Source organism: Lonchura striata, chromosome 2 (assembly GCF_046129695.1).
Source record: "Lonchura striata isolate bLonStr1 chromosome 2, bLonStr1.mat, whole genome shotgun sequence".
NCBI lineage: Eukaryota > Metazoa > Chordata > Aves > Passeriformes > Estrildidae > Lonchura > Lonchura striata.
Genome location: NC_134604.1, coordinates 109585195 through 109597463, shown reverse-complemented (window position 1 = coordinate 109597463; position 12269 = coordinate 109585195). Strand labels below are relative to the sequence as shown.

Genomic DNA, 12269 nt, shown 5'->3' with positions numbered 1-12269 from the left:
ACTTTCTTTCTTTTGAAGGATAGTTTAAACCAAACTGCTGCAGCCTTAGGGCCACTGTCACACATCAGATGCAGCCACAGCTGCCCCAGTCACCTGAACAAATCCTGAACAGAAGGAGCCACACCTACAAAGCCACAAGGAATAAATGCACTCCAGAACAACTGTTCTTTGTTTTATTGAATGGTTGAAGCGGGACTATAATCCAGGTATATTTAAATCAAATGTTGGTCCACTCTTATCATCAAAAATAACTAATTTTTTAAATAATAATAACATTAACACAAATGGAAGGAACATGAAGCATCATAACAGGAACTTTCCAATGTAAGTGACATTAGACCACAACCAGACTGGTGCTACTGCAGGATTTACAGACTGCACTGTACAGACCAGCCACACCAGTTATTCAGCTCCCAGCCACTGAGGTTCAGGGGAAAGGATCCTTCTGTGTACAGCTCGCCTCTGAGCCATCAACATGAGATCAAAATGCCATTTATGCTATAGAGTCCTAGGCTGAGAGAAATATTTCTATATTTAGTATTTTACTGAAGAATATTTACTATCCTCTCTGAAGTTACATATAACCATTACAAATATTTACATCAAACATTTACAGCTGGTTCATAATATACAACACAACAATTTAGCTATAATTTTTGATCTTCCAGTGCAAAAGTTTCAAACAACATGTTGCTATCGTAATTTCAATTTATCTGGTTTGCACAGGCAAAGGCAGTACAGGGCATTTCAAAAACTCATGTTACAAGATAAAAAAAATGGAATGGTGTCACTTTAATAACAATTACTCCAGGGAGTGTTGTTTTGGTTTTTTTTAAACAAGCACATTTCAATTTCTAAATTCCATCTGGTGCTACTACTAACATTTAGAATAGTCTCAAAAGGGGGAAAAATTACTTAGAAATAAATACATCTTTAAGAAAACTTCCACAATTAACCATGTCAGGACATTTGTTTTCCACACAGGCTAAAGGAGACCTTGCTCTTCATCATCTTCCTGTGCTGAAATACAGTGCAGTTCAATCCATTCTTATCTTCTGATTTGTCATCCTATAAATAATGCTGTCATAGCCAGGATCCATGTTCCAGAGGTTGTAGGAGATAACTATCACAGCTAAAGCAAGACCTATCATCATCCACAGAACAATGTTGAAGATTACAGAGTAGTCGTAGTTATATGGATAGGCAAGGTTATATGGATTTTCAGTTTTACTCTGCAATAAAGAAAATATTTGTTACTTCAAAGCAAGCTTGCACACCAAACATCTTGACTCCATCCAAAGTCTGAGCAACCTAAATAAGAGAGATGCATTTTGTCTAGACTAATCTGATGTAAGGGCACAGAATGCAAAAAAGTGATTATGTGAGTGACATCAATGGACCCAAAAAGAAGAAGGTGGCAGGAAAATGAAATCCAAAGTGCTGAACCTGGGGCAGAACAACCCAGGTGACAGCACAGGCTGGGCACTGAGCAGCTGGGCAGCTGAAAGAGGGACTGGGGCTCCTGGAGGACAAGGGGAATAGGAGCCAACAGTACCTCTGGAATGACACAGGACAACTGCATCCTGGGCTGAGCCTGGAGTTCAGCCAAGGAAAAGATGTTTTCCCACAGCTGGGAGGCAGGACTTGCCTGCACTGGGGAGACAACACAGAAAGGCAAATTCTAATAAGGCACAAGGGAAAAAGTTTTCACCATGAAAGTGGTTAATGCTTTGGAGCAAGAGAGGCTGTGGGACTTCCAGGGATGGACTTTCCAAGAACTTGGCTGGACAAGAACCCTAGCTCCTGAATTAGTCCTGCTTTGAGCAGTAGGTTGGACTGGATGACTTCCAGAGCCCTCCTCAAGTGAAGTTACTGAATGACAAAGTGAAGATCAAGTAAGTAAGCTGCACCCACACCTAAGTCAGAGTCAGCATTTCAGTCCTTAAAGAAAAGTGATAGGTGAACTGATTTACTTTGGATCACTTCTAATAAATGAGAGGTAGTAAAATGTGGTTCTGCTACCTGTGAAGCCTGGAGAATTGAGCGAGTCTTCCTTGAGAGGGGAGAGTTAAACTCCTTCACAGCCACCACTTCTACTACTGCATTCCCACCATACAGATTAAACATCTCATCTGCAAACTGGAAAAGAAAGAGTGTTTTAATTAAAAGCCTACACTGTAGCCAGGAATTAAGCAGAGTTTTGTTAGCAAGATGTAGCAAAACAAAAGATGTCAGCTTCAGAAATAATTATGGAAAGCTATGGAAATTTACACTATTTTAGCATTTCTTTAAGTGTCAACCTTCCTCTGATTCACAGGGCCTTGTTCAAACCCCCAGTCAGTGTTCTGCAGACTGTGGCTTATGCCTGCTTTCTGGGCTGAAACTTACTCTGTCATCTCTTTTACAAAAGGCCCATCCCCACAGCATTTCTTAACTGTGTGTCTTCTCAGTTCCAACAACATATTTAAGTTCTCAAACTCCCACTGGGAAACTATGAACCTGAATATTTTCATCTGGCTCAAATGCTAATATGTCTAATATTTATATTTGCTTAAGGTCAAAGAGGCCAAAGAGCAATGCTTAGAGAAAACAAGTATTTGATTTAACAAATTGATCTTTTTGATTTTTTTCATCACTTTGGAAACTCTCAAAAGTGACTGATCTTAATAAAAGTTTAACTAATGATTATGTAAGACCTGCTGAAAAATTACTTTCTTGAGCACACTGATGGATAAACAGCAGTTATTTTGAAGTCTTAGAAATTTACATTTACATAGCTTTGTGGGCAAGGGTAAACTAACCACTGCATCTTGGGATAAAGATATTTCCAGATTTCCAAGAGCCTCTTTTTGTGAGACATTCTGGCGCTTTCAAATGCAAGGTGTTTGTTTAAGCAAAACAAACATATCAAGCCATGTTGATACAAGGTTTCAGTACACCCCTACTCCTTTATTCAAAATATCTAAACACATTGTAGAATTTTCTTACTTTCCAGAGAGGCAAACTGTAATATTCAATTTTGTAACTAAACAACACCATTTTAAAAACCAAACAACAAAAACAAGCATTAGGCAAGCAAGCACTAATGAAGTTACTTCTTTGTAGTTAAAGTAAAAACTATTTTCTTAGTATTATCATGAGTTTTGTTCATTAGGTAGGCAATATACCTTTTGCAAAGAGTCTACAAGAATTTGAGAAGCATCCTTGAACTGCTGAGAGTCTTCCCCATATCGTTTCCCAACCTCTTCCAAACCAGACAGTTCCAGGGAATAAAGGTCTGGAGAGTGATCTTTGGCTAAGTGCTTGTGTCGAGACAGCTTTGGCACAACATTGAGAGCAGAAAGAAATTAATTCATACACAGGTTACTTTTAAAAACACGTCGCACAAAATCAATTTACTTGGACTAAGCCAGTCTCACTTTTTACAGTCATATTCCATAATTAGGAAATTGAATTCTTGCCAACTTAACTAGAAGATGTTCATAATTTTCTTTTTTTTAATTCTACAGAAGAAAGCAGATGAACATTATATAGCATCTGTTCCTAACACGAGGTTACATCCACGTAAGGGAGTTGTACTAAAAAGAAACAGAATACTTATTGACATCAGAGTCTTCTTTCTGTAATTGCCATGAAAATAAAACTCACAAGAAAACAAAAACATAACTACAAGACTTAGATACTAGCATTCCCTTGTTTGAAGCAGGCCCTTGAAAAGCTCAGTAGGTTGCAGCTTCTACCTTGTGTTGTCCATGTACAAAAGTAGTTTATTTGAGAAGTATCATCCAATACTTCCAAAATTCAGAAAATCCAACCAACACAATCCAAATTATCTCAAAAAAGAGTAGTGACATTCTTGCACTTCTGCAGGTGAGAAGATGGAGCACTGATATTTGCCTGCACAAGACAACAGCCTCTGAAAACAAGGAATTTAATCCCATCTTCCCAGTTACTTAAACTGCAGCATTTCTAGCCTGCAAAACAAAACCAAGCTGTTCTACCTCTTTTTCTCAAGAGCCCCATTTCTCTCCACTAACCCTTTACCTAGTGTGAATTTTTGAATTTTTCCACAACTCTTTCTTTCACTTCAGTAGTTAGGGGTTTCAGATTAAAGGACACACAGAAAAAACCAAACCAAAATGAAACAAAAAGACCCTCACACCCACTAAAACAAACCCTAAACCACAGCAACAAGACAGCAGCTTCTTAGTAAAAAGATCCTCAGGATAAAAAGCTCACCCCTCCATTGGAGCATTTCTACCACCATCACTGTTCATGGCACAAAAGTCACTCCAGTCTTTTCAGATAAAGTGAGATTTTGAAGTAAAATGGTGGACAGGGCAAAGAATATGTTGTTAACTGCCATTATACTTCTCAAGTTAGACACCAAAGAAACCAAATTCTTCACTGAGTATTTCAGAATTATCCCTATTCTGACCAAACACAACACAAAAGAAAACTACAGATGATTAAGGTTCCCATTCACAACTGCAGTGATGAGGCTGATACAAATAGAATGCATTATTCAAACTGATGGAACCAGCTGATGACACTCTGGCTGCCATGTATCCTGGCTATGGCTTCTCTACTTTAAAGATCTCTGTGACACAAGACAGGGGAGAATGTTTCAAAACACCTTACCAGGCTTGCAATATCATGTAGGACTTGAAGTTCTGACAGAAAAAGCAAGTCAACCTGAGGGAAGAGGCAGAAACAAGTATTTCCTTTGATGAAACCCAAGTGAGGGAAGTCTTGTTTTGTTGCAAGTGTTTTATAGCAGTTGTCTGCTACAACATCAGAACATGCTAGAAGGAAATAACATTGCTCCAGCATCAAACCATAACACTCTTTTAGTACAGTTACTTAGAAAAAAATGTTTGAACTTAGTTTAGAAAAAATTAAGAGTGGCCTCTTAGGCAAAGTAAAAGGGAAGAAAAAGCAGGAAAGGAGAAAAGCACGAGCTAACTAAGAATATTAGAAAAAAAACCCATAGAAGCTCCCACGGATGAATGTGCCTTACCTCATTGTTCCTGCTGAGGGAGTTGAGAGGGAGGGAGCTGAGGATGGAGCTGTCCTGGAACAGGCGGTTCCGCAGCTGGCGCAGGGTGACAGAGAGATCCTCAAACACAACGTTGGCCTTGCCCACCATGTACACCCTCTGCAGGGACAGCCACGGGTTACTGGAGCACAGCCCCTGCTCAGATTCTCCAGCCACACACTAACAACCAGTCATGCCTGCAAGCTCCAGAATTTCAATTGGGTTTCCTCCAGCCACACAGGTGGAAGGAGGTTTCCCTGTTTGGGACACACGGAACCAGGAGTGAGGCAATACTCACTTCCTCACTGGGGGCCAGCTGCAACACCACGGGCGTCTCCTCAGAAAACAGAGTATGGATGGCATTTGCAACACTGTCCAGATTGAAAGGAACGGCCTGGAAGACAAAGTTTGGTCGGATTTTTGGGTTAAACAAGGGCTACTGATCTTAACTAAGAAAGAAAAGGGTATATATATTTCCAAAGTGATAGTAAGTCGTAAGAAGCTACGTGCGAAACAAAACATCACCTGTGTATCTATGAACAGGCATTTTATTTATGTGGCAAGACACAATATACTCTGAAGAATTCCAAGGGACCCTGATTGTGAATTAAAAGGATTATTTAAGCTTATCAGTCTTGTTTATCAGTAAAACAAGACCAATAAATATAGGAAAACAATCTCACTGCAAATGGAAAGTTATGAACGACAAAAAAATCATGGGTGAAAATATACCAGCAGAAAGACCAACTGCTGAAACAGAAAAAGACACATATAAAAAAACCTACTAAAATAGAAGAAATGTTAGCACAGTATAGTGTCATTACTGGCAAGCTAATAGAACTGTTAGTTTTTTAAAATAATTACTTGTGTGTTTTATTTAAAAGACACAGAATGGCACATTTCCATTCACTACTTAAAGTGGCAGAAGAGGCAACAGCATAGATTTAAACCCAGGAAATTTTAACTTAACACAAGAACAAATTTTTTTACTCCAAGGGTGGTAAAATACCGGCAGAGGTAGCCCAGAGGTCATGGAGTCTCCATTTGTGGAGATGCTCATATCCTGACTGAACACAGTGCTGGTCAGCCTGCTCTGGCTGATCCTGCTTGATCAGGGTGTTGGATGAGATGATCTCCAGAGCTCCCTTCTAACCTAAAGGATTCTCTATTGCTGTAAGAAGCCTGAGAAGCCTTAGCAAAGATAGATAGTGATAGGCAAATGTAAATGTTTGTGTTGATTTCTTCCTGATACAATATAACGGGATGGTGTTACTAAGTGCTGTATTTCAGTCAAGTACTTGAGGAAAACTCAAAAGACCACTCATTGGGTGATAGAGTACATAAAAAAATCAACTCCATATAAAATGTTATCACACACTCAGCTGAAGTAAAAAAATTAACAATTCTGATTTTAAAATATTAAGTTACCATGGGAATAAGTGGATTGGCACAAACATTAAAGTTAGCTGTCTTTCAAGGAGAACATGCCTTGGTCACACTAAGCATGTTGAACTGAACTCAACACAGGAAGCCCTGGGTGATCTCAAGAGCCTCCTACCTTGTACAGAATCCTGGCTAGGTTAGTGATCTGTCAGTTATGGGGATATGCAAACTTCAAGTGAAGTGGGAAACAAGTGAAGATCAGGGATTACAGCAGAGAATCGTGTACTTGTCATTAGACCACAGGAAAGTCCCAGGAATCACATGACAGTTCCAAATGTGGATACTCACATTCTCAATGGGGTAAGAAACCCCTTTCACAGGCAGCTTGTCCACGCCCTTCACTGTCACCAGCACAGTGGCTTGTGGCCGGTGAAACAGATCACCCACACCCAGCCCGGGCCAGGGGAGGTCCTAGTACAAAACAACAAAAACAGTTGTATCTCACAGGCAAAGGAAGAGTTCTTCCCACTATTAAAGCAAAACAACTTATTATCCTGTTAATGCCTCTGTGCAGGACAGCCTGATAGAAATTTAATGGGGAAGTAAGTTAACACTGCTTTCATTTTGAGTAATGCCTCCAGTCAACCATGAAGGAACTGTTAGTTTAAAAGGTGCCAGTAACTTCATAACAAAGTCTACACTAAGAAAACATTATATATAATGGATATGTGAGGAGTTAAATTATAAATTAAATTATAAATACTTAAGTCTGTATTTAGTGAGTGAACTTAAAAAAACCCACTAATATGTTTATATTTTCAGTACAAGAAAGAAAAAGGGTGAAAGGAAGGGGAAGAGAGGGATGTGTCAATCACAACGACACATAACTAATCTTAAATGTACAAATTTGCACAGAAATATAAAAAGATTTCTTAGTAGCTTACTACAATTACAAATCAGTGAGAATACAGTGGAGGCTACTGACTGGTTTATTCGGGCACAAAACAGAAATTCATCTGTCTAGAATAAAGACAAATAGATTTCCCCATTTGTGTAAATGACGTAACTGCCCTTTTTTTTTTTAAGCCAAATTAATTGCGTTTTAGAATTAAACATCATTGACACTATGATTTGTATCACCTCACAGAAACAAAGGAAAAACCCTTTAAAGCATCATCAGGGACAAAAATGGACTTTAGTTGTGTTTTCCTTTAACAAGGGAAGAATACTGAATGATTTTTTCTGAGAATTCCCAATGTAATGCACTAAGAATTCCAAATTCTCCACAGTGGCATTGCTGCACTGTCAGTTTATGCTCCTGGACTACATCTTTGATGTGAGCTGGAAGAGAAGTGCCTGGGCCCTGCAGCACTCTCCTTACCAGGGCTGGAAGCTGCCCACACAGTGACCTCTGCCTTATGGAAGCTTTCAGGAACTCTCAGTTCCAGGGTTGAGCTGAATAATCAAACACTTCTTCCCTCCCTGCTTCTAGGATTTGAATTAATAGTAACAGAGAACTATTTCTAAAGGATGCTACAGACCCACTGCAACAAATTAATCCCAAACTGTGGCAAAGGCACTGAGTGAGTACTGAAACACTTCCTTGATACCCATGACATATCTCTGGATGACCAAGATACCAAATGGACATAACAGGCCAAGCCCCACTGTTTTTCTGAGTGTCTTTGTATGCAACACACACAATATTATTCAATATATTGTTTTTTCCTGATAAAATAATCAACATTTACTCCTTAGTCATACTACTCATTCAAGTTTGTAACTAGTTTGATGACAAAAGTAGCAGAATTAATTGACAGCAAGGTATTTTCAAATTCCAAAACACAGGCTAAGCAGCCTTGCATTCAAACCAGCCTTATCAGACCTCTTCCCTAGTTGATGTATGGAAGAAATGAGAACTGGCTGCCCTTACCAGCACTGTGAGAATGCCTCAGGCTGCAGATTTCAGTATCTGGCTGCACACAGACACTGCCAAAGATATTTGGCTATTACACTTTCATCTACTGCTTCAACAGCCACTCATCCCTGCTGAAGCCCAGCAAATAAATTCAGTAGGCAAGATGGCATCAATCCAAGTGCTCCTGCTCATGTGTCCCATTTTAAACATTGCTAAAGTGGTATTTGAATGCTTAATGTGGAGAAACACTACCACAAATCACGTTTCCATGGTTTTGTATTATTTTCTAAGTAACCAACTTAGGTTATTCTAACCAACCAGAGTGATTCTAACTCTGCTCAGCAGATAGGCTTGCTGACCTGACAAAATGCCTGCCTTGCCAAGCCATTTCTCAGGCTTCAGATTACTCAGGAGAGAGCCCTACAGAGAGCTTGTGTGCAAGAAGTGACAGTGGTCCCACAGATTCTCAGTTTGTGACCATGGATGGGGGGATATGGCACACAGTCCAGGTCTCAGAGGAATTGAGGAGCAGCACTGGAAAGCCTCTGCAGGCTTCCTTCTACAGCTGGTGACTCAAATTAGCCAGCTAGCACAGCTTCTGGCTGCTCATACGACCCACACAGCTCTGTCCTGGAAACCACCTCTGTAAGTCATGCATTCCCCAAGACAAACAGGACAATGTTTTATATATTCCAGCACATGACAGGAAGATTTGCATCTTGAGTGAGCAGGTCTGCAGCTCTAGAGGCATTTCACAACCAAGACCTGGAACGTACTTCTTCAACAGAAAAGCCCATGGTCAGTGCAGCAACATCTGGGATCCGCTCGCCCGGGATCGGCCAACTTCCATCTCGGAAAATGACCGACTGAGGGGATCGCAAGACACTGAACTCGCCACCACAGACACCTAAAAACAGACATAAAAAGCTGTCAGAGCTCCTGCAAGCTCTTCCTTTACCTAAGGATCATATTTGACCTTTCATCCCTTCTTCCTCCCTCCCATGCCTATCAGTTTATGGAAAGCCAGGAATGAGAACGGCTCATTTGAATGCTCAGGAATACAAAATAAGGTTTCCATACAGCAATGACGAAGAATGAACAGATCCATATTAACAAAAGCAGGACAATTATTCAAACAACAGCAGAGCACAGTTCTGTGTAACAACTTACAAGCAGTCTCACAGTTCAGACCTGGTAAAGTGAACTCTCCATGGAGCCAGGCAGACTCCAAAATCCTGTTAAGCCCACAAAGCACCAACACAGCTCTGTTTGCTTCCACAACTGCTTGGCACAACACCTCTGCTCATGCAGGCAACAGCCAGAGTCACTGAGCCCAAAGCCAGGAAGTCCAGTGGAATTTGTCAGTGCTGGCTTAAACCAGGTAGTGCCAAGATAACCTGGCTCCTGCAGAACAGCTCTGGTGTCCCTCCTCTACATCCTCCACCTCATGACACCGTGAGATGTTTGTCTTCCCTGGATGCAGCACTGGACCTGAGCTGATTGTGAGGAGCCACAACCTACAACACTGGGTTTCCACTCCTCTAGGATGCCCCTTCACTCTCTTCCCCATTACCTTGCACAGCAAAGTTCACTAAAAGCATATTTCTAAACTGTTCTATGATAACAGCAATTTACTGCATCATAAAGTCAGAAAGGACTCCACAGAAATAAGATAAGGGCTTGTTCCAACCTGGCTTCCTATCTTAAAGTCACTTAGGCATGGCTGCAATACACCAAAATTTATCTAAATAAATTTTGAAACTTCTTTGGTGTATATAAGCAGTAACATGCACCATGCACAAAATTTCAGGCATATGCTCCCCAGTCAGCAATTTGAGTAGGTTGCCACCAGAAAACTGATTTGATACAAGAAAATCGAGCAATAGAGTAATAACTATTTGCAGGCCTGTATGTTCAAGTACAATGAATCTGACTGCATACCTCAAAATTACATGACTAAGATAACTGTCTAAAGGAAAGAGAAGTATTTATTCATATGATCACTGAAAATTGGTTACCAATCCAAGCAGTGATATAAAAGTTTTCCAGGGCATCTACAAATCTAAAGGCTATTTACAAAAACAATGCAACAGTAAACTGATGTGTTGTACAGCTAAAAACTTCCCTAATATTAAATTAACTAATGTGACCTTGAAGATGCTGTTCCAAAGCCTGGCTCATGCATATAAATGTTGACAGTAAATCTGAGCTATGTTATGATAAACACACCAAAGGACAAAGTTCTGAGATGCAGGCTGCAAAGGGGGGCAAAAGGAAGGAAAGAGGACAAACCGAGTGATATTCATGGAGTAGATTCAAGAATTTATTTAAATTTATGTGTTCCTTGGGTGCCTGCTACCAATTTTAATGGTGGCTCAACCCACATTTTGAAGGGCAGGAATGTTTCCAGACCAATTTCTTTAAGTAAGAATTTACAAAATGGCTACAAATCCATAGGATTTCACATGCTGCTCTCCACAAGGCTGCTACAGTCACATTACTTAGGGCAAACTAGCTTACCTAGGACAATATTGCTCAGGTGGATAAAATCAGAGCATTAACCCTTCACAACTGAATTTCCCTCACTAGACTTGTTTCAAGATTACAACTATTAAAACTAAATTTGTAATTGGGAACACCAGCAGATTCCCTCCAATTGTCTATGGAATAGCAAACCTAATTCCTACACTGCCAAAGCTGTACCTCAGGTTCTCAAAAGCCTTTATGAACCTGGAAGGCTAAAGAACATTGAGTAGGAAATATTTACAGGGCCTGGAAGTGCCATCACGAGCTTGACTCAGAGGGGGTAACAGTGACCACAGAAACACCTCAGCAAAACGTGAAAATTCATATAAAATAACAAAATCATGTGTGTCTATCACAGAACCATCAGAGTTGGAAGAGACTTATAAGACTATGGAGTCCAACTATCAACCCAGTAGTGCCAGGTCCAGATGCCTCTTCAACACCTCCAGGGATGGTGACCCCATCACCTCCCTGGCCAACCTATTCCAATGCCTCACTCTGGCAGGGAAAAAGTGTTTCTGGTCTCTGATCTGAATCCCTCTGTCTCAGCTTACAGAATTGGATTTTCATGTAATTTGTACACCTTATAAATTAATTTAATTAAGTAACACACTACATATAATTATACATATGCATTATAAAAATACACTAAATACTGTCAAAACTTATGTAATAATTTAGTGTCATAATTACAAAATTAATTTTATATAACGAATTTACACAATAAAATCATAGAAACGTATAATTTAGTATAAAGCAGCCCTTGTATTGAAAGGGACCGGATAAAAGGGTTCGAGCACCGTCTCTGGAGGTGGATGGGGGTGGGGCAGGGAGCTGCAGCACAGTGACAGCCCCTCACTGGCACCCCTCGGTCCCGAACCTGGCACCCACAGACACAGAGAGCCCCCTCAGCGCCACCCCTCGGTCCTGAACCTGGCACCCACAGAGAGCCCCCCTCACCCTTCCCCTCACCTTTCCCTCCCCAGCACCGCGGCCCGGCCGCTTTCCCGCAATCTCCCCCTGCAGACAGCCCTCCCCGGCCCGTCCCCGCTCACCCACCGGCGACCCAGGCCGCTGCCAGCAGCGCCGCCAGCCGCAGGCCCCGGCCGGCCCCGCCGCGCCGCCCCATGACCGCCATCAGCCGCCGCCGCCGCGCCGCCGACAGCACCCCGCCCGCCGCCTGACGGACAGCCACAACAGCCAATCGTCGAGCGGGATGCACGATGAGTGGGCGGGACTCGGCAGAGCGGACCAATCGCCGGAGCGGAGCAGTCAGCTGTCCAGCTGAGGGCGGAGTCTCTGTTTGAGTGGCGTTCTCGCTTGGCCAATCAGATTGCCAGAGGTCCTGCACCATTTTCCTCCCCGCGCTGTAAACCCAGAGGCAGCGGTGAGGAGGCGGAGCCA

The 12269-nt window shown here is 41.5% G+C and overlaps 1 protein-coding gene across 1 annotated transcript; it reads right to left on the bottom strand.

Moving 5' to 3' along the window:
- Window positions 1–926: 926 nt before the first annotated feature.
- On the bottom strand, window positions 927–12014 carry ATP6AP2 (ATPase H+ transporting accessory protein 2). Its single transcript, XM_021552962.2, has 9 exons — window positions 11925–12014; window positions 9116–9246; window positions 6770–6892; window positions 5337–5432; window positions 5021–5158; window positions 4642–4695; window positions 3168–3317; window positions 2023–2139; window positions 927–1232 (listed from the first exon to the last, which is right to left on the bottom strand). The coding sequence occupies exons 1-9, from the start codon at window positions 12001–12003 to the stop codon at window positions 1038–1040; spliced, it is 1083 nt and encodes a 360-aa protein (XP_021408637.1). The 5' UTR covers window positions 12004–12014; the 3' UTR covers window positions 927–1037.
- Window positions 12015–12269: the final 255 nt, after the last annotated feature.